Here is a 22,656-nt window from a genome sequence, read left to right on the forward strand (position 1 = left end):
TTCTGTCTCAGCTCTGTCATTGACTATCTGGGTGACTCCGGGCTAGTCCTCTTCCTCTCCCTCTCTGGCTCACAGTTTTCCAGTGTATGGAATGAAGAGAATGGACTGTGCAATTTCTAAGGCCTCTACAAACTCTAGCGTTCACTAGTTCTATATTTTCCTTTCTCAGTCAATCCATAAACATGTACTAAGTACTTGAAAGGTTCCTAGTGCTGTGCCAGGCTCTGGGGACTTGGATATCTCCATCTCTCCCTGTGTTTCTATAGCCCTTTCTTAGGCACTGCCTCCACCTGTGGGTCTCTGCATCTCTGTCTCTGCAATGCTAACGTCTCAGTTGCACCCCACACCTCTTGCCGTGTGTCTGTCTCTGTGACTTGATCTCTGTGTCTCAGTCTCTCCGTGTCTCTGTCTCTATGTCTGTCTATTTCTGTTTCTGTCTCCTCTGTCTCTATATTTCTATTCCTGTTTCTTCCTCTGTGTCTCTGTCTTCATATTTCTCACTCTGTATTTCAGTCTCTCAGTGTCTCTCCCTTAGTTTGTATTTCAGTCTCTCAAGTGTCTCTGTCTGTTTCTGTATTTCAGTCTCTCGGTGTCTCTCCCTGTCTCTATATTTCAGTCTCTCAGTGTCTCTCTCTGTCTTTGTGCTCCCCTGACAATAGGAGGTAAAAATAGCCCCTGGGCGGTGCTGGCTGGGATGGAGATAAAAGGGAATTTGCCTTTTGTGTCCTGTGGCCAGGATGGGGGGGTCGCTGGGCCTGCGCTGACACATGGGGATTGCTGACATAGCTCCCCTGCTGACCTTGACAGGGCTGATAAAAGAGGCTGAGCTGCCCCAGGCCTTCACTTCGGGTGCTGAGGTTGGTGATACAGGGTAGGGGAGTGTGAGCTGTGCATGAGTGTGCTGGGACTTGAGTGTGTGCAGCTATTCACACTTCGCTGTATGTGGGAGAGGGTGGCTCTGTGGGTATGTCTGTGGGAGCTTCTATCTTAATGGCTGTAAGGGTGCAGGTTACAAGACAGTGGCTATGAGTTTGAGTGTGCAAGTATACTTCTCTGTGAGTGGGTCTTGAGTGTGGATATGTTTACCCATGAGATGCTGTGTACTAAATTGGTAGATTTACCATGACTGTGTCTATGTGTGAGTATGGAGGAGAAGGGAGGACTGGGCTGCTATCCTGCCCCTAATTCAGGACCTTTGGGTGGGCTTCTAACCTGAAGGGGACCAAAGGGATGTTTCCATGAAGCTCCAAGGCCTGCCTTCCCCATACTCCAGGGATCTTGCACCCTCTCTTGCCCTCGGTCAGGCTTGGTCCTTCCTCATTGACCCTTCCTTCTTTCCTATCTTCTCCCCATGGGGCTCCCCAGCTTCTCCTACTGTTCCTCATTTCTTGTCATCACTACTGCCATCTCTGCTGCCATGATGGACCTGAGTGAGTTGGGGGAGGCTGCAGCCTACCTGAGAAAGAACTACCAGGAGATGGTGAAGGTGCACACCGTTCCGGGTGATGGTGAGAGTGGGCATGGGACATAGGGACAGACACAGATGTGGGACACCAGTATGGGGAGACAGAAGTCACAGGGGCATGGGAGTGTGGAGACCATGATGCAGACCAAAGTCAATGCTTCAATTCAATAGAAATAGGTACTATTGTAATAGTAACTCATATAGCACCTTAAGGTTTCCAAAGTACTTTCCATAGATTATTTCATCCTTATATTCACAATCCTTATGACATCGGTGCTATTATTATTTTTCATTTTATGAATAAGGAAACTGAGGCTAAAAGGGGTTAAGTACCTTGAAAAATGTCACATAGCAAGTATCTGAGGCGAGATTCAGTCTCTGGTGCTTCTGACTCCCAGTCCCACACTCATCCCCTGGGGCCACGTAATAAATTCTATCAGTAAATTCAATAGACATTTATTAAGCACAGGGTGTGTGTGTGTGTGTGTGTGTGTGTGTGTGTGTGTGTGTGTGTGTGTGTGTGTCTGTGTGTCTGTGTCTGTGTCTGTGTCTGTGTCTGTGTCTGTGTGTGTGTGCGCGTGTGCATGGAGAGCCCTGCTGGCCTCGGGATCAGTTGGCTAAGTTGTGGTTCCTGCCCTCCTGGAGCTGGCAGTAGGAGTCTAAGGCACATTCACAGATACCAAACTATAAAACCCCATACAACAGGACAAGCACAGTAGAGGTGTGAAACGAGGGGCTATGGGCAGTGATCTGAGTGGAGAAAGGTTGAGGGTGTTGGGGAAGAGTTGGTGCTTGAGTGAGTTGCATTTTAAAGGATGGGTAGTAATCCAACCAGCCAAGAGGGGGAGGGAGGACATTCCAGGCATAGAGAACAGTTTGAACAAAGGTGGAGACACGGGCAGAGTGATGTGAACACAAGGCCATAGGGGCTGTGGGCCAAGGCCCTGGAGAGAGTCATAGACACGACAAGCCTAGCCCCTAGAAGGCTAGGGGAGGCCACCACAGTTAAATCCCGAGGGCTGTGAGGGCCCCAAGCTGGAACCAGGAGAGAAGGCTTTGCCTCTGTGTAGGCTCAGGTCTCTTTGTCTCTCTGTGCTCATATGTAATAGAGGCAAGGATTATTAACACCCTCATTCCCAGATGACTAAAATAAATCCCAAAAAGGACTCATCCAAAATCACCCCAAGGGGCTGGGCTTAGGTCAGAATCCAGGTTTCCCTGTACCTAGGTACTCCTTGTGTATACAGGAAAATCACATACCTGTCACTTAGGGCTGGTGGGGAGGGAAATGAGGAGCCTCAGGACTGGGGGTGGGAGGAAGCCCAGTGTTTAGTGGTGTAGCCTTGTTGGGGGGCCAAAAGGAGGTCTCAGAGGTGAGATCAGAGAGAACTGTTCAGTTTCTCACACCTTCTCCCTGGAAGCTCCTGAACTGCAATTAGAAGAAGTTCCCCCTCTCCCCAGTCCTGACATTCTTATTTCCCCTCCTCCAGGGAAGAAATGGGTCTGGGTTCCGGATGAGCAGGAAGCCTATCTGGAGGCAGAGGTCAAGGAGATCAAGGCTGGCAGAGTCACTGTGGAGACCAAGGACCAGAAGGTAAGAGCCTCTGGATTCTGCTGTCCCAGAACTTGTTTTTCACCTGAAAACCCCCAACATCACTAGCCTCCCCTACTCTGTCTGACTACTCTGGGACCCTCAGGCCACCTAGGTCCAGGCCTAGAATTCTAAAACACACCGTCTTCCCTAGGTCCAAGGAGCCAGGATTCAAGGGGAATAAGCTTCCCCAAGAGGAATGGAGTCTTACTCCAATCCAGACAGATAAGACAGGACAGAGACTGTGATGAGGAGATAGGAAGGTGCAGGAGAAGAGGCAAAGGACTTCTGGGACCTGGTAGGAGTCCCTTAGCCTCTCTGGGCTGCAGTTTCTTCACATGCAAAATGAGAGGGTTGAATTAGGTGGCCTGTAGGAGCCAGTGAAAGGAAGGGGAAGACATGATTAACCCAATGCACTTCCCCGTGGGAATATTGGACATCATGATTATAATGGAGACCTGGTTGGAAAAAAAATTCATTTGAGAAAGAGATTGGGGGAGGGCGGTGACTTGGATGATCACAAGTTCAATATGGATGATGCATGCAGTGGCAACCCCCAAAAGTTAACAGGCTCGAAGGCTGAATTAACAGAAACCTAGTGTCCAAAGTGAGGAAGGGGTTGTTCCTTCTGTCCACTCCAGTCAGATCACTTTGATTCAGTTAAATATCTCTGGGAGGACTCAGTGGAGAGAACACTGGACCTTGAGGCAGAAAGGCTTAAGTTTAAGACCTACCTATCACTTAGCAGATATGTGACCCTGGGAAAGTCACTTGACCTCACTCAGTCTCAGTTTCCTCATTTGTAAAATGAGAGAATTGGATTCAATGGACTCAATGATCCTTTCAAGGTCTAAAATCTATGATCCTGTGGTCTATTCTCCTAAGCTCTAAGGGCATTTAGAATACAAAGGTGAAAAAAGACACAGTATTTGTTATTAGCAAGCTCACCATTTAGAATAAGAGAGAGATGTATATATAAATGAGAGGCAGAGTACAGCAGCAGATAGAAAGCCAGCCTCGAGGCCAGGAAGACCTGGGTTCAAGCCCCATCTCTGACATCCTGACTGTGTGACCCCTTATAGAGCATGTAACCTAAGAATATAAATTGCAGAGAAAGTGCTGACCTGCACTGGTGGAGGAATGTTCTCAAATGGGAGTTCTCTAGACCAATGAAATCACAAGTCCTATCCCTATCTCCTATAGAAATATAGGTATAGGTATAATATAGATGATTACAGGGTAAGTGGCATCATGATCAATTGCTTCCATTTCTGTAGAGCTTTCAGTTAGAATATAAGCTATTTGAGATCAGGGATGAATTTTGTTTCTGTCTCTGTACTCCCATCACATAGTACAATACTTAATAAATACTTTTGGATTTAATTGAATCATTGAAATGACAGTGCTGTTTTCTTTGCATCTTTGAAAGACAATAGGAAGGTTATTATTATACTTGTTTTAAATATGAGGAAAATGAGATCCAGAGACTTGCTGTGGGTAACACAATTAGCAAATGTTGGAATAAGGATTGGAACCCAGTTTTCCCAGCTACAAGTCCCCCAGTCTTTCCATTACACCACAATTAAATGAACTGAAGGTCAAATAGAGAAGCCTGAGAGATATGGAGAGGGGGCAGTGGCTTTGAACTAAGAGGAGGGATCACAGAAAGTTTCATAAAAGAGGTGGCACCTGAATGGCAGTGGAGGTGTCAGTGAATGATGGATGCATTTCAGGAGGTGGAGATGGGCAAAGGAGGAGGGATCCATTCCAGGCATGAGCAAAGGCTCCCTTCCTTCTTAAATTATCCTTCATTTACTTATGTTTTTAGGCTGTATCCTTCAGGAGAATGTAAGCTTCTTGAGAGCAGGAACTCTGTCTTAGTTCTGTGTCTGTGTGCCCAGCATCTAGCATGGTGCCTGGCACATGGCATGTGTGTGGCATTTGTTGACATGAATTGAATGGAACTTGATACCTCACAAAGCTCAGTTAAGGAAATGGGGAAGGTTAGTCTGGAGAAGAGAAAAACATAATAGATATTATGAAGCAGCCTGGTCTAGGGCACTGGACTTCGAGTCATGAGGACCTGGATTCAGATCCTCCTTCAGACACTTATTAGTTATGTGACCAGCCAAGTCACAACTTGTCTCTGCCTTAGTTTTCTTAGATGTTAAAAAAAAAACAGAAGAGTGGTTAAAATCAATGGCTTTTAAAGTCCCTTTTAGCTTTAAATTTTTGAGTCTATGATAGCTTTCATCAAACATCTGACATGGAGGGAGGAGGACAAGCATTTATTAAGCACCAACTGTGTACCCAGACCTGTGCTAAGCACTTTACAAATATTATCTCATTTGATCCTCACAACAACCTGGGGAGGCAGGTGCTATTATTATCCCCATTTTACAGTGAGAAAACTGAGGTAGACTGGTTAAGTGACATGCCCAGGGTCACACAGCTAACAAGCACCTGAAATCTCAGGTCTGCCTCACTCCAGGCACAATACCACCTAGACTTATCCCATTTGGTCCCAGAAGGCAACACTAGAAGAGATAGGGAAAAGTCCTAGGGAGGCAGATTTCAGTTCCGTAGAAGAAAAGACTTTCTAACAGTCAGGGAGAGCAGTCCAGCCATAGAATAGTTGGCTTTGGGAGGTAGTGAACTCCTTGTCCCCGAAGGTTTTCAGGCAGAAGCTAGATGACTCCCTGTCTGGGATTTTGTGGCAGGGATTCCTAAACTGGGGGACAGGCTGGATGAGATGAACTCTCAGGCCCCTTCTATCTCTGACCTTCTATCTTCCCCTACCCCTCTTCCCAGAATAGTAGCCCTGCTCTCCCCACCTTTGCTCCCCTGTCCTCAAGACTAATCAGCAGGGTCAGGTTGGACACTCCTCTTGGTCTTTCTGAGGGATATTATGGGCCATGGGGCCCTAGATGATTGGAAGGAGTCCCAGAGTCTGGGGTCAGAAGGAAGGGTTCTGAGGACCCCCAGGTGAGAGCTCCCACTTTCCCTACAGACCCTCACTGTACGTGAGGCTGACGTGCAGTCCATGAATCCTCCTCGTTTTGACCTGCTGGAGGACATGTCCATGATGACCCATCTCAACGAAGCCTCAGTACTACACAACCTTCGTCAACGCTATGCCCACTGGATGATCTATGTGAGTCCTTGGAGGCCAAGGCTGGTGAGAGTATCCAGGGACCTGCAGGAGCCTCTAGCTTGAGTTCTTTCCAAGGTCCTGGGACAGGGGAGCCCTATGTTTCAGAGAACTCTCTCAGCCCAGGGTGGAGGGAATTTCAGGATTCTGGAGGTGTCTCAGGCAGCACCTGACAACTGATCAAATAACAAATATTTTTAAAACACCTTTCCATGAACTAGGCCCTGGGCCAGGTCCTAGGGATCTAAAGGCACAAATGGCATGACTCCTGCCCTCTAAGGGAGGGATATAGGGTGGGGATAGGTTGGAGGAGAGGGGAAAAGGGCAACAGCATATACACAGGTAAGTAAATGCAAAATATCTACAAACAAGTACAAAATAATTTGGGGGAGTGGGATTCAGGAGGAGCACCAGCAGCTGGGGATGATCAGGAAGGTGCTTCATCTTAGAGACAGCGTGTGAGTTGAGTCTTGAGAGAAGCCAGGGATTCTGAGTGGGAGATGGAAAAGGAGAGCATTCCAGGAGTGAGCCCAGACAAAGGTACCAAGAAGAGATATGGAGTGCTAAGGGGGAGAAACAGCAAATACAGTGGTCAGGCTGCACCAGGGAGTGTGGGGACGGGTGAGAATGGGTGAAGACCCTGGAGAGGTAGGCAACAATCAGATTCTGACCAGGGTTTTGTCTCTCTTCCAGACTTATTCAGGCCTGTTCTGTGTCACCATCAATCCCTACAAGTGGCTTCCTGTCTACACGACAGCCGTAGTGGCTGCCTACAAGGGCAAGCGACGCTCAGAGGCACCGCCCCATATCTACTCTGTGGCAGATAATGCCTATCACTCCATGCTACAAAGTAAGGGGCTGACCTGGACCCCTGATATCAGACTCCCTCCTCTAGCTTTTCCCCCTTCCAGGCCCATGGAGCAGGCTGTTGGCTGACTCCCCTAATATATAGGCTATAGGGCTGCCCAGGATCTGGGGCTAGGCTGAGCTTGAGGGGTGGGGAGAGATATCGTGGTAAGGGCTGAGACTCACATCTCACCCTCTTCCCCTGCAGATCGAGAAAACCAGTCCATGCTTATCACGTGAGTACCCAATGTTGGGGAAGGGATGGGAGGCTGGGAAAGGGGCTGGGGGTCCAGCCTAGGGCCAGGATGATGAGGTTATTTCCCCTCACCCTCATCCTCTCTAGCTTGCTTAGAACTGGGATTTCAGGATCCCTCAAGGCTCCAGAGAGATAGTAGGACAGCAAGGCATTAGAGAAGTTCAAAGCCCTCAAGCACTTTTGAGACACCCTGTCCCTGATACCACTCCCTCCACCACACACACACACACACACACACACACACACACACACACACACACACACACACACACACAGCTCTAAGCCAGTCCCTGAACCAACAGTAAGCCCACATTATTCCTCTAGGGAGGTCTTCCCTTTCTGCCTCAAGAATTCATCCCTCCAACTCCCAAGGAGAGGTCGAAGGAGGGACCTGACCCTTGTTTCCCCACAAGGCCAAGACTTTCCTTGGGGATTCCAGGGTAGAGAGCCATGGAGCCAGAGGTGGGGAATGTAAAGAGGAGGACTAGGGAAGAGGGGGCCCCGAAGGGGTGGGAGAAGCCTTCCAACAGAGACTGACTGGCTTTTCTGTCATCCAAGCGGAGAGTCAGGAGCTGGTAAGACCGTTAACACCAAGCGGGTCATTCAATATTTTGCCATCGTCGCTGCCCTGGGAGAGGGGCCGGGCAAGAAAGCCGTAAGACCTGCCCTGTTTTGGCTTCGGCTTGTTCCCCTTCTTCCTCCTTTCCCCTTTTTTCCTCTTTTCCTTCTGGGGCCTCTCAGCCCTGGCCCTGCCTGAGCCTCCTCCCCCAGGGAGGCAAGACTCTGGCCCGAGCAAGGCTTGACCAGCCCAGGGCCCTGTGTCCAGAGCTTTGGGGTTCCCTCCATTCCTTCCTCCCAGGACCTTTGCCCTTTATTGAATGATGCTCACCCACCCACAGACCTCTCCTAGTCCTGTCCAGTCCCATTTCCAACTGTTGAGCCTTGCTCTCTGGGGGCTTTTCGGTTTTGTGGTGTTTTTTTTTCTCTTGTGCATTTGACATTATCTTTTTTCCCCTTTATTTTACCACCTTTCCCTTTTCATGTCTGATCTCCCTGTTTGGGGTGTTTTTTCTTCTACTTCTTTTTTTCTCTCTTTTTTAAACCTTTCCTGTTAAACCTTTCCTTTTTCCACCTACTTTCTCCTGAATGGCCAGTGGAAATGAGACAACATAAAGAAAAGTAGTCTGGGAGCTTTGGGTTAGCAGGGGGAGAGCAACAGCCCATGTGGGCAAAGTTAGGAAAGGAAAGGGAATAGTTTCAGATCCCACAAGAGAAAAACAGGAATGAGGGACTTTGAAGGGGGAGAAGGGGAGCAATCAGGGCCACAACCCCTTTCTCTTCACTATGAAATCTTGGAAGATTCCTTGGAAAGACAGCCAGGAATCATTTAGTCCAATCTATACCTTAGAAGTATCCTCTGAGTCATCTCAACTTCCACTTAAAAATCTCCACGGATGAGAAGCCCACTACTCATAAAAGGAAGCCAATTCCACTTTTCCAAAGACAGATAGACTCAGACAGACCAATAACTAAGTGAAGCTCCTGGGACTTTGCCCAAGGTACTAAAATCTGGAGGGGGCTGTTAGCATTTAAGAAACAATAAGAGAAATACCAGGTTTAGCATCTCATTAGCAAGAATAATTAGTTAAAATTGGAATCAGTCACTCAATCAATGTGCATTTATGGTGTGTCTACTAGGTGGTGGGCACTGGGCAGGTGACAGTGGAGAGATACAAAGACAAAAATGACATAATCCCTACCCTCAAAGAGTTTATGGCTGATGAGGGAGGACAATAAGTGCAGAATAACATTCAGAAGAAATACAAAGTCATTAGGGAGGGAGGGTACTAGCAGCTTCAGGCATCTGGAAAGGTTTCATCAAGAAGGTGGCGCATCATTTGCGTCTTGAAGGGAGGGAGGGATTCTATTAGAGGAAGGTGGGGAAGGAGCACACTTCAGGTATGGGGATTAGCAAAGGGGATGGGTAATGCTGTACCTTACATGAGCAATGCAAAGGCTAGTGTGACTGACCCTCAGAGTGCTTAAGAAGCAGAGTGTATAACGAGCCTGGAAAGATAGGTTGGGGGAGCTAGTAGGAGCAATAATGAGCCCCTGGAGTTCACTGAGTGGGGAGAATGAGGGACCCTGTCAGATCTGCACTTAAGGAAAGTCATGTTGGCAGCTATGTGGAGGATAGATGGGAATGAAGAGGGGCTTGAGTCAGAGATCAAATGGAAAACTAGTCCAAGGGAGAGGTAATGAGAGGCTGAATTAGGGTGGTGGCTGAAGTGAAAGAAGGGGCCAAAGAGAGATGTCAGAGACTTAGGGTAAGATATGAAACTGATTAGATGTGTGAGGTGGGGCAATGGGAGGAGTATCAGATAACCCCATGGTTACAAATCTGGAATATTGAAAGAATGGTGGTACTTTCAATAGAAGTAGGGCAGCTTGATAGATGGATGAGTTTTGGGAAAAGATAATGGGTTTTCTCTTTTGTACATGTAGAATTTGAGCTATCTATAGGTCTTCCAGTTTGAAGGCAGTTGGCAAGGTAGGACTGAAGATCAGGAGAAAGATTGAGACTGGATATATGGAAAGTGACTCATTGCCTGTACCCTCATTGAGCTCCTTCCAGATCTCAACCATACTATGCTCCCTCCAGTGTCATGGGAGCTGGTGTTCACTGGCTCACCAGCATGGGATACTGTCCTTGGTACTCTCCTTAAGGTTTGAGATACCTTAGCAAAGGTTTCCTCTACCTACTACCAACCAAACTTCTCTCAAATTGACTTGAGGAAGCACTTCTTGCTATTGACCCTGGGCATGTTTTGTGGTACTTGCCCTGAGTGTAAGACTTGCTAGTTAAAACTCTGTGCACAGTTCTAATTATTAGGAATGTTTTCCAACTAAAATCTATCTTCCAGTAACTTTCTCCAGGTGCTCCTCCTTCTGCTCCTCTCTGGGAGTATTAATACAGATCATTATGCACATTTCTCTAATCAACAAATATTTATTAGGTTCCTACTGTGCCCCCAGCACTCTGCTAGGCTATGGAGATACAAATGCAAAAATGAGACAATCTTTGCCCTAAAAAAGCTTACATTTTACTGGAATTTAAACTCTAGCAACAGAAGGTTGGCAAAGCCTCTACAACAGTTAGGTCAGATAGGTATGACAAATATTGTTGGAGGGATTATTTCATTTTTATATTTTTATCCTCAGTGCCCAACACAGCACCTGGCACATTTTAGATTCTCAATAAATGCTTATTGACTAACTGATTGATTAGACAATAAATTCCCTCTATCAAGGAAATTTAGCACCTTCTCTGCAAATTATAGTGGTAGAGTTGCCTAGAATATTGGAAGGTTACATGACCTGCCCAGAGTCACACAGTCAGAGGGTTTCAGAGGCAGGATTTGAACTCAGGTCTTCCTTCCTCCTAGCCCAGCTTTCTATCCACTATGCCATGTTGCCTCATTTCTACTTTATGGATGAGGAAACAGACAAGGTCACATAGCTAGTTGATATTGCAGCTGGGAATCAAACCCAGATTCCCTCTGCCTTCAAATGCAATGTTCTCCACCATATGACATTGCCTCTTACAGCTTCCATACTGTATAGCCCTACAAATATCTGAAGGTAAAAATTGTGTCTTCTCTAGGCTAGATATCCTTAGTTCCTTCAACTGATCCCCTAGATGGCCTTGGTCCCCACTCTTCTCCAATTTATCAATATTCTTTAAAATGGGCTACATATGACAGTCCAAATGTGATGTGATCTGGGGAGAGGACAGTGGTTCCATCACTCTTTCTCTTCTGCATCTCTTTTAATTAATTAGCATTTCTGGCTGCCATGTTCTATTGTTGTAGTCAGGCTTTGGGAAACCACTCCAAGGTCCACTATGAGAAGTATATTGTGTATGCAGAGAGGAATTCCCCCTTACCTTCTTACACATATCTACTCTTGGACTTGTTACCTCTGAGAGACGGTGCGAGGGAGAACATATAGAATATATTTATGTCCTTGCAACTGGCCAAGTAACCTCATTTAGGGTTTTCTTGGCAGAGATATCAGAGTGATTTGCCATTTCTGTCTCCAGATCATTTTACAAATGAGGAAAACTGAGGCAAACAGGGTTAAGTGACTTACCCAGGGTCATGCAGCTGGTAAGTTTCTGAGGCCAGATTTGAATTCAAGAAGATGAGTCTTCTTGACTTAGGCCTGGCACTCTATCCATTGTTCCACCGAGCTGCCCTCAATTGGCTCAATAGACCCCCAAATCTCAGGTAATGTAAGAGTCCCAGATGGGGAGTCAGAAGATCTGGATTCTAGTTCTAGTTTTGTCATTAACTTGCTAGGTGACTTTGGGCATGTTTATTACCTTTCCTGGGCTTCAGTTTCTTCCTTTATAAAATGAGGGGTTTGGACTCAATATTCTCCAAGGGATCATATGGCTCCGACATTCTATAATTCTAAATCATTTCTCATAATTCATGCTCTGGGGTGAAGGGAAAGGTTCCTGGGAGAGCAGCTGGGAGACGGCTGAGCCTCTAAGCCAGACTATACTGAGACAGAAGATGATAGAAGAATAACAAAGGTTGTTCATTTCATTGATCTGTGAAGGAGCGCCAGGGCAGGTATCATGACCCCTGTTTTACAGATAAGGAAACTGAGGCTCAGAGTAGAGACCTAATTGACTCAAGGACACATAGTTAGGAAATGCTAGATTCAAAACTCCTGCTCCAGTTTCCTGACTTTGAGTCTCCATACAGAGAGGAAGGACAAAGGAGAGAATCTTTCCTTGCTAATGAGGGCTGGAGGAGAGGGTGTAGAGAGCAATCAGGGAGCAGGGGGTAGCTCCCCACCCCCTGACCCCAGACCCCCTGCTATGCCCAGCCACTCTGCCCTTTCTCCCTCCCTCTCCCCTTTTCTCCCTACTGCCTTTTGCATTTCTCCATCTGCCCCTTCTTATTTCTCCTAGAAGAACTCTGTGGGGGTTCTCCTCCAGTGGGGGGAGGCCATTTGGGTGGTTCAAGTTAATCCTGTGTCCAGGTTCTCCCCACTAACCAACCTGCTGCCCTTGGCCCTTAACCTTCACCTCGCAATGGTTTCTCATTCTCTCTCTCTCTCTCTTTCTCTCTCTCTCTCTCTCTCTCTCTCTCTCTCTCTCTCTCTCTCTCTCTCTCTCTCTCTCTCTCTCTCTCTGTCTTTCCAGCAACTTTTGACAACTAAGACTGGGGTAAGTTTGGGAGTCTTAAGGAGGGGAGAGGGAGAACATATACTCCCAGGGCTCTCTCTCACTACTACCCTTATCCCTTAGCAAGCAAGACTGCGAGATTAAAAAATAAAAGACATCTCCCTGTCAGCCTTCTCCCTCCAACTCCCAGCTACCTTTGTAGTCAGGAGTCCCCAGTTAAGATGCCCTCCTCTTTTTCTGCCACCACCCCCCCACTCCAGGGAACCCTCGAAGATCAAATCATTGAGGCCAACCCAGCTTTGGAGGCCTTTGGAAATGCCAAGACCCTGAGGAATGACAACTCCTCCCGTTTTGTAAGTTATTCCAGGGGCAGCTAGGGGAATAAAGGAGGTGTGGAGTGTAGGAAGCAGCCCTGTGGTCCCAGCAGCTAGTGGTTAGGGATAGAGTCTCACAGTTAAGTGGTCTGGGGGACAGAGGAGTAGGTGAGGGGGCTGAAAGAAGAACATCAGCCATCAGGGACTGGACAAGGAGAGTAGGGGGCAGGGTCCTAGGTACACTGGGATGAGCATGGACGTGAACAGAGGCTTGGGAACCCTAGAATCCAGACCTACTCAAAGCCTGCCTATGTCCCCTTCACTCCCCAGGGTAAGTTCATCCGGATCCACTTTGGACCATCAGGAAAGCTGGCATCTGCTGATATTGATAGCTGTAAGTGAGAGCGGGGAGGGGGAATAAAGGGCATCTATGGTTTTCTGTATACTAGACTCAGTAACAAAAGCAGTCTTGCTCTCTTCAAACCTCTGGCTTTCCCCAGCCCATCAACCTCTCAGTCATCTGGACTTGATATTTCAGGATTATCTTATAACAGGATGAGAGATTTAGAAGCACCAGCGCTAGGGATAGAAGAAGGGGAGGAGAAGGTAGAATGGGGGTGGAGATAGAGAGAGAGAAAGACAGACAGAGAGAGACAGAGAGAGAATGAAGACTGCGAGCTTGACCAGAAGTCACAGTTCTGTTGCAAATTCCCCCTTTCTTATCCTGTCCCTCCAGTCACTGAGACCTGAGGATTTTATTTAAAACAATATTTCCCTCATCTCTCCCCTTACTGCCACCTCTCCCCCAATTTAGGTCTCATTTCTTGCCTGGATTACTATAATGCCTACTCACTGGTCTCCCTACATCCAGTGGCTCCCACCTCCAATCCACCCTTCACACAGAACTGCCAAAATTCCCTTCATAACAAGTAGGATGGGTCAGTGGCTAGAAAGCTGACCTCAAAGCCAGGAAAGATCTGGGCTCCAGTTTTGCCTCTGTTACCCTGGGCATGACAATGAACCTGTTGGTGCTCTGAGTAATTCCTTAAGGACTACGTTGTAAAAGAGGTGCCATCCTGCATTGGGGGAGGGCATTTCCTCACCTGTATAACTAGCATTTCTAATAACAGCTAACATTTATATATCGTTTTAAGTTTGAAACACTTTACAAATATTGTCCCATTTCACCCTCACAACAACCCCGGCAAGTAGGTAGATCACATGTGTAAAACACGTGGCACAGGACCTGACACTTAGTAGGTACTGTATGGATGCTTATTCCCCCTTCTCCTCCATTATTATCCTCTTTTTACAGATGAGCAAACTTAGGCTGACAGAGGTAGTGACTTATCCAGAGTCACTCAGTTATTAAGTGTATGAGGTTAGATTTGAACTCAGGTCTTTCTTATTCCAGGTTCAATACTCTAAGCACTCCCGTATGGCTGCCTAAACTAATGAAATATCAAGTCCAGTCTCAATCCCTAACTTACCAATCTAATCATATAACTATGCTACTCCCCTATTCAAAGACCCCTAATGGCTCCCCACTCTTCCCCCTCCCCCACCCACAGGAAAAGTCCAGTCTTCTCAGTTCAGGGTTAGTCTTCTGCCATATTGCCATCAATCTTGCTCTTTTTCTTGCTAGGTGGTACAGTGGATAGAGTACCAGGCCTAGAGTCAAGAATACCTGAGTTCAAATCCAGTCTTAGACACTTAATAATCTATGTGACCCTGGGCAAGTCACTTCACTCTTTTGGCCTCAGTTTCCTCATTTGTAAAATGAGCTAGAGAAGGAAATGACAAACCACTTTAGTGTCTTTGCCAAAAAAATCCCAAATGAGGTCACAAAAGTGGCAGCTACACTGAACAATAACACTCCAGCTCAACTTAACATACCCTACTTGTTCTCAGCTTTGCTCATGCTGCTGGATCTTCTTCCCCACCCCCACCCTTCACCTCCAAACCTTGTCCATCCTTCAAGACTCAAATGAAGTCCTGCTTCCCATCTGTGACTGCTCCCAGAGCACCTAGTATCCTTGTGGCTCTGGCACAAATTTTTGTATCCTCCACTAATCCAGGCACACAACAAATGTTTGTTGAATGAATGAGAATATCCTGATTATCTGGCTTTCCACCCTTCTCTCACACACATACACAACATAATCCTACCTCCCCCTGCCACTTAAACATTTACTGGCACATAAATATATACATATATACAGATGACTGTATAGACATAGTAACACATGCATAGGATCATAGAATTAGAGTTAGAAGGGATCATAGTGACCACCTAGTCCAAACCCTCCATTTTACAATTGGGGAAACTGAGACACAGGGAGGTTAAGGGACTTGTCCAAAGTCACACAGATAGTAAACTGTCAGAGACAGGTCCCTTGGCTTCAGAATCAGTATTCTTTTTATTATACCATGTACATCGCCCTCTTACATGCTAACATTCTCACAAATATGGACATATACATAGACACAGAAACACATATGCCCACACAGATAACATTGCTACATATTTGAACACATATTGGGGCAGATTTAAACTCATTCATTCACTCCAGCCACATTTTCACTGACACACACCCTACGACCCTCCTGTACTAGCAAAAGGGATGTCCAACTGTCTTTCAGGGCAGCTTCCTGCCCCAGAGTCCCCCCATAGGAGGATCTAGGCTAGTTCATTCTCCTCTTGGGCCCTAACTCTTCCTCTCCTCCTGCCTGCCACCCAGACCTCCTGGAGAAATCCCGAGTGATCTTCCAGTTGCCCGGGGAGCGAGGCTATCATATCTACTACCAGATACTGTCAGGGAAGAAGCCAGAACTGCAGGGTAAGAGGGTAAGGGAGGTGGGAAAGGGAGACCAAGTCATTCCAATCACTAGCGTGCTGGCAAATTTTTAACAATGTTTTAAAAATGTTTGCAGGATATACTTTTAAATTTAATCTACATTATTAACATTTTTATCCATCATCACTAAATAATTAACAAAACAATACATGAAGTCCTAATTTGAAGTGTTTGCCAGTTTCTGAGGTGTAGATGCTGCTCACACTGAAAATTTAGTAATCCTCTCTCAGGTAGGTTATGATTGGCTCCAGCAAAGCCCTGGGTACTGGGTTAGGAGGACAGAGGGTGGGGAGAAGATAGGGTATTGGGGAAATGAGAGGGTCCCCTAGGGAGCCCCCATCTGGAGACCAGCAAGCCTTGGGCAAGGGGCCAGCATCTGTCAAGGAGAGACCTAAAATGGCCAAGATCTTGACCTCTAGATAGCCTGCCTAGGGTTTCCTCTGAGATGTCAATGGTTAATTACCCTAAATGATAATAATGACGATGCCACAATTCTCCAGCTTAAACCAGTTTAAAGGTTTCAGAGAGCATTCCTCACATCAGCCTAGGGGAGAAGGGAATGAAAGAAGGCTGAATAGCCCCATCTCATAGATGAGAAAACTGAGTGTCAGAGAAGTGAACCTTAGTAATAGGAGTTCAGAGAAAGCAGCAGCAGCATCTCCTAAAATCACACAACTAATCAAAATAGCTCACATTGATTTAGGGCTTTACAAAGCCCTTCCCTCTCACTCTCCCCTAACCCCCAACCTTATGAGGGGGGCTATGCAGGTATTAGTATCACCATTATCCTTGTGGGTAAATTGAGGCTGAGAGAGATGCCCATGGGATTTGAATTTAATTACAACTGCACACTGCTCTCCTCTGGGTAGAAGGACCCTCAGTGATACCTCATTTAGTACCTCTTGGTTTCCTTGTCTCTTCCTCAAAGAGCATGCTGGGAGAGAGAAGAGGGGTGGCTTCCACTCTGGGTGGGAAAAGACCATGCTGATTCCAAGCCAAAAAAAAAAAAAAAGAGCTCTTGATTCTGTCAAATTTTGGGTTTACAAGTTTTGACCCACAGGTTATAGATAAGCAGAGAAGTAAATTGATTAGGTTTAAGTCACACAGTCAGTGAATATGTGAGTCAGGTTTCACAGCCAGGTCTCCTGACTTCAAGGCTGGCCTTTGTTCCACTACCTTGGGCTACTGGGAGGAAGGAAGGAACAGAGAGAAAGAATCCCCTCCTCAACTTAGAATCAGGAGACCTGGCTTGGAATTCTGACTCTCCTATTTACTGGCTATGTGAACAGGCACGTTACTTAACCTCTCTGACCTTCAGTTTACACATATGTAAAATGGGTGTACTGCCTAGCTAATAAGGTATTTGGGCAGAAGGCACCATGCAGACCTTAAGTGCTAGAGGAATGAGATTACTATTAAGAGGAACAGGCGAGCCAGGGAGAACCTTGACTGACTGCCAGTGGAGATGTTTAGAGTAGGTCCATTCCTTCCCCAAGCCATATTTTATTTTATTATACTTTACCTTCTGTTCTCTTTAGTTCTGAGTGAGAAACTGCCCAGGGCTATGTAGTCACTATGGAGAACAAGCAGGGAGGAGCCGCTGGGGCTGCCCTGTCTCACAAGGAGCAAGGTATAGAGAGGCTCAGGGTTGTTAGCTAGGAAAGAAGAAACAGGTGGCCTGCTTCTCAGGGTCCATGGGAGGCAGGGTGAAGGCAAGCCTTGGGGGAACTGCTTGGGACACAGGGTTGATTCAGGGATTAGATGTCTTAGCTGGAATCCCTGGCAGCTTTCTGGAGAGGGGCTGACCTCTGGTTTGAGCATCCTCCTCTCTAGGGTCCTTTCATGCTAGCCTATACTTAGATGCCTGTCCCAGGTGGCCCTTCCAGGCCTCAAGTTTCTCTGTATACCCTCAGATATGCTGCTGCTCTCTCTGAACCCCTATGACTACCACTTCTGCAGCCAAGGCGTCACGACTGTGGACAATATGGATGATGGACAAGAGCTGATTGCAACTGATGTATGTGAGGGGAAGGAAGCCCGTGGTATGGGAGGGGCAGAGAGAGACCCATAGAGAGCTCAGGATATTGGAAGGGGGGCATTCTGGGAGACCAGAGGGAGATGTAAGGGGATGCAGGACAGTGGAAAAGCAAGGGGAACATTTAGCGAGCATGGGGTATGGAAGAACAGAGAGAACTGGGACGCTTGGGCATAAGGGTGGACCTAGGGGAACATAGAAGGGGTTCTGAGGGACGGAGGGAGATGCATTGGAAGGGCTCAGGATATTAGGTGATAGAGGGGAGATTTATGGAAGGCACAGAGGGAAAGAAGCAGATGTTTTGGGGCTCAGGACACTTGTACCCTGTGTAATCTTTTTTCCATTCCTCCTGCCTAGCATGCCATGGACATCCTGGGCTTCAGTGTAGATGAAAAGTGTGCCTGCTACAAAGTAGTGGGGGCTCTGATGCACTTTGGCAACATGAAATTCAAGCAAAAGCAGCGTGAGGAGCAGGCAGAGGCTGATGGCACTGAAAGTGAGACCCCAGTTCAGACCCAGATCCTGGACTCTGCCCCTGCCCAGTTGTCACTGATACCCCTGTGCTGTTCAGGAATGATGGCTCCCAGTCCTACCATGTATTGCCTCCCATGTCCACATCCCCCCAAACCACTGAATCTCTCATGATCACCCCCACAGGTGCAGATAAGGCTGCCTATTTGATGGGGATTAGCAGTGGGGACCTCCTGAAGGGGCTGCTGCACCCCCGAGTCAAAGTGGGGAATGAGTATGTGACCAAGGGACAGAGTGTGGAGCAGGTGAGTGGAATGGGGGAGAGCAGGGGTGAGGGGGACAAAGGAGCAGGTGAGAGGTGACAGAGAAGCAGAAGGAGGAGACAGAGGAGCAGGTATGGGGGCAGAGAGGATTAGGTGGAGGGACAGAAGAACAGGTAAGAGAGGAGAGAGGAAGGGGGGACAGAGAGAAGAAAATGAAGGGGGCAAAGGAGAAGGTAAAAGGGAACAGAAAAGAAAGTGGAAGTGGATAGAGAGAAGCAGGTATGAGGGTGAGAGGAGCCGGTGTTAGGGAACAGAGAGAAGAATGTGGGGGGACAGAGAGGAGAAAGTGCGGGGGAACAGAAGAGGGAGACAGCAAGAAGAACAGGTGAGAGGGACAAAGGAAGGAGCAGCAGGGAGGGGGAGAGGGCGGAGCCTACCTGAGGGTGAAGAGCTTGCATGAGGAAGGGGGCATGAGGGTGGACTTAGGGGAACTTAGGGGCCTATCTGAGTGGACGGAGCCTGTCTGAGGAGTGGGGGGGGGGGGGGGTAGAGCCTACCTGAGGCGGCGTGGGAGGGGGTGAAGTATGCCTGAGGAGGGGGCGGAGCTACTGCGAGGGAGGCGGAACCTGCCTGTAGGCAGGGACCTGTCCCTAACCCAGCCCCTCTTGGGCTATTCTGCAGGTGGTGTTTGCTGTGGGGGCTCTGGCTAAAGCTACATATGACCGGCTCTTTAGATGGCTGGTCATGCGTATTAACCGAACCCTGGACACAAAGCTGGCCCGGCAGTTCTTTATCGGAGTGCTGGACATCGCTGGCTTTGAGATCTTTGAGGTGAGCAAGGCAGGGCTGTGGGGCAGGAGGAGGAAGGCACCAGTGTGGTCCTTGGGCCCTGGACTGTCCCGCATCCCTGACCCCTAGATACTCACATGCAATGAAGGGGCTCACAGCTTTATGATGATGCAGGGGCATGATCTCAGCTCTTCAGCTCCTCTCCATCGATATCTGAAAAGGAATTTCTTGCTAGGAAGAGAAAGGAATAGCATGTATATAATGCCTACTGTGTGCCAGGCCCATTTCTTCCTTACAAGCACGCTGTGAGGTAGGTGCTGTTATTATCCCATTTTACAAATGAGAAAATTGAGGCAAATAGAGGTTTGCCCAGGGTCACATAGCTAGTAAGTATCTGAGTCTGGAGTTGGACTCAGGCTGTCCCAACTTCAGGTCCAGGGCTCTATCCATTGCACCACCTAGCTGCCTCAGGCAATCATTCACATAGAAATGAGAGCTGAATTTATTGGAATAGAATTGATTAGATTGGGGCAGCTAGGTGTCTCAGTGCATAGAGAACTGGGCCTGGAGTCAGGAAGACTCATCTTCCTGTGTTCAAATCTGGCCTCAGACACTTATTAACTGTATGATCCTGGGCAAGTCACTTAACCCTATTTGCCTCAGTTTCCTCATCTGTAAAATGAGCTTGAGAAGAAAATGGCAAACTGCTCTAGTATCGTTGCCAAGAAAATCACAAATGCGAGAAGGAAGAGTCGGACACAACTCAAAAATGATTAAATGACAAAAAGATTAGATCAGGGATCCTTCCCTTCACCTTTCACCTGTTGAATTGTCCCCCCTCCCTTAATACCTGACTCAATACCCCCTCCTCCAAGATGCCTTCCCTGATCTCTCCTCGTTGGGGGCAAACTTACCCCACAGAACTCTCACAGTGTCTTTGTATGCTACGAGGAAAGTATTTTGTGTGGATACAAATCATTTTTTTCTAGAAACTAGACCTGTGGTTTCATCAGTATAGACACCTGGTAAGGAATGCTATGCAGATGTGAACCCATTCTGAAATATATATTGCTACACTGACAAATTAGACTCTTCCCAGAATGTGTAAGAATCAGGATTTGAACTCAGGCCTTCCTGACTCTGAAGCCAGTTCTCTTTCCTCCACACCACACTGTCTCCCCATATTAAAGTTATTAATAATGAAGATGAAATTTTAAAGTGCACCCCCTACCCCTGCCAGAGAACCAGTTGTTATATATTTATCTGAGGCAAATAGAAGTCCAGTGACTTATCCAAGGTCACACAGCTAGTAAGTGTCTGTGGCTGGATTTGAAGGTCTTCCTGACTCCAGGCCCAGCACTTTCTCTATTGTGCCACCTAGCTGCCGTGCCCATAGGAAACACCTAATACATCCCTTTCCTCTGTCCTCCCTGCAGTTTAACTCCTTCGAACAGCTGTGCATCAATTTCACCAATGAGAAACTCCAGCAGTTCTTTAACCAGCACATGTTTGTGCTGGAGCAAGAGGAATATCGCCGGGAGGGCATCGAATGGGTGTTCATTGACTTTGGCCTTGACCTACAGCCTTGCATCGATCTCATTGAGAAGGTGGGCTCTGGACTTTCAGAAAGGGAAGGGGGCCAAAGTGTTCTCTTGTGAATGCTGGGGAGGGTCATGGTAGTGAAAATGGTGGTGGTGGGGGGTCAGTCATGACGAGTGACTTCGTTCATGTCAGGACCTCTCAGGGAGGAAACTCCATCCACCAGTGGCATTGGTCCTAAGCTTCATCAGCTTGTCTTAGAGAGCCCCCTGGGGGCACTAAGAACTTAAATAGTTTGTCCAGTATCATCGTAACCTAGGTGGGCCAAAGCAGGGGCTCCATCCCAAGTCTTCCAGTCTGAGGTTGACTCAGTGTTACCTGTGGGGATGACAGCTGTCTTTGAGAGTTGGAAGCAGGGGCCAGGGAGGGGTGTTTTGGTTTGGAACCTGGTCTCTAATTGAGGGAGCAAGGCAGCTGGCAAGGGGATAGATAGCCAGGGAGTAAATTAAGTGTGACTCAGCCAGGCCTGATATAGACAGGTCCTCACCAACCAGGAGAACAAGGATACACATTCTGGAGATAAAATTATTAGGTCCTCCATGATATGATGTCCAATACTGGTGTGTCTTCACACACATGTTCTTCATGAGTGACTCTATTAATAATTCCATTATACAGATGAGGAAAGTAAGACCTAGAGAAATTTAGAGGCTTGCCCAGGGTTATATAATGAGTTAATAGTAGAGTTGAGGCTACCAGGGTCTCCTGCCTCTGGATCTGGGACTTTCCTGATTATCTCATGAGTGAGTGTGTGTGTGTGTGTGTGTGTGTGTGTGTGTGTGTGTGTGTGTGTGAAAGAGAGAGACAGACAGGCAGACAGACAGACAGAGGAGAGAGAGGGAGAGAGAATCTGAAGAGAGTGTGTATAAAAGAGAGACAGTTGGAGGGACATAGAAACAGAAAGGGAGAGAGAGAGAGAGAGAAGAAGAGACAGTGAAAGAAGAAAGAGAGGAGAGAAAGAGGGGAGAGACAGGAAAGAGAGAGGGGGAGAGAGAGGAGAGAGAGAGCGAGAATCCAGGTCCAGGGGTGATCACTACATATTGGGGGAGTTGGGAAATGGAGTGTCACCTGAGACACAGCAGGTAGGCTGGTGTAGGTGGATTGTAAGACGTACCAGAAAGTAAGGAAGGACTTGGGACATTCTGGCATGCAGCATGTGTGCCCGCTGACCTACCTCCTCTCCAACTCTGCAGCCCATGGGCATCCTGTCCATCCTGGAGGAGGAGTGTATGTTCCCCAAAGCTTCGGACGTCAGCTTCCGGGCCAAACTCTATGACAACCATGCTGGGAAATCACCCAATTTCCAGAAGCCAAGGCCAGACAAGAAGCGCAAATACGAAGCGCATTTTGAGATCGTTCACTACGCTGGAGTGGTACGTGACAGTCCTGAACCCCTGGCCCCCGACCTTCTTTAACCTTCCCTAACCTTAACCTTGATCCCAACTCTGACCTCTGACACCCTGACTCCAGTCCCAACCCTGACCCTCTTTATATCCTTTACCCTAATCTCAACTTTTCATCCAATAGAATAGAACTCCTCATGGCCAGGGGCTGTTCAGCTTTCATCATTTGTGTCTTCAGCCCTGACCACAGTATGGGGGACGAGGGAGGTGCTTAGCATTGCATACTGAACTGAAGGCTTGGCCCGCCCCTGCTCCTGGCCCCCTCTCACTTAGGTCCCCTATAGCATCGTGGGATGGTTGGAAAAGAACAAGGACCCGCTGAATGAGACTGTCGTCCCCGTCTTCCAGAAATCCCAGAACAAGCTGTTGGCTTCGCTCTACGAGAGCTACTCAGCTTCTACCACTACTTCCGGTC

General features: G+C 47.5%; 1 protein-coding gene across 2 annotated transcripts in view; it reads left to right on the forward strand.

The window, feature by feature from the left end:
* Positions 1-764: 764 nt before the first annotated feature.
* MYH7B (myosin heavy chain 7B) overlaps positions 765-22,656 on the forward strand; it is a 42,062-nt gene continuing 20,170 nt past the window's right edge. The window contains exons 1-18 of one of the 2 annotated variants that reach the window (XM_072631337.1): positions 765-871; positions 1,366-1,508; positions 2,956-3,059; positions 6,067-6,210; positions 6,901-7,057; positions 7,262-7,289; positions 7,868-7,964; positions 12,528-12,551; positions 12,770-12,862; positions 13,154-13,217; positions 15,565-15,663; positions 17,595-17,698; positions 18,074-18,212; positions 18,374-18,492; positions 19,132-19,281; positions 20,676-20,846; positions 22,032-22,211; positions 22,515-22,653. In XM_072631337.1, coding sequence (XP_072487438.1) covers positions 768-871; positions 1,366-1,508; positions 2,956-3,059; positions 6,067-6,210; positions 6,901-7,057; positions 7,262-7,289; positions 7,868-7,964; positions 12,528-12,551; positions 12,770-12,862; positions 13,154-13,217; positions 15,565-15,663; positions 17,595-17,698; positions 18,074-18,212; positions 18,374-18,492; positions 19,132-19,281; positions 20,676-20,846; positions 22,032-22,211; positions 22,515-22,653 — 2,059 coding nt within the window. In that variant the 5' untranslated portion in view covers positions 765-767. Of the gene's footprint in view, positions 872-1,365; positions 1,509-2,955; positions 3,060-6,066; positions 6,211-6,900; positions 7,058-7,261; positions 7,290-7,867; positions 7,965-8,074; positions 12,552-12,769; positions 12,863-13,153; positions 13,218-15,564; positions 15,664-17,594; positions 17,699-18,073; positions 18,213-18,373; positions 18,493-19,131; positions 19,282-20,675; positions 20,847-22,031; positions 22,212-22,514; positions 22,654-22,656 lie in introns of those variants that run through there. The other variant, XM_072631336.1, reaches the window with a different exon arrangement.

Source organism: Notamacropus eugenii, chromosome 1 (genome assembly GCF_028372415.1).
Source record: "Notamacropus eugenii isolate mMacEug1 chromosome 1, mMacEug1.pri_v2, whole genome shotgun sequence".
Classification (NCBI taxonomy): domain Eukaryota; kingdom Metazoa; phylum Chordata; class Mammalia; order Diprotodontia; family Macropodidae; genus Notamacropus; species Notamacropus eugenii.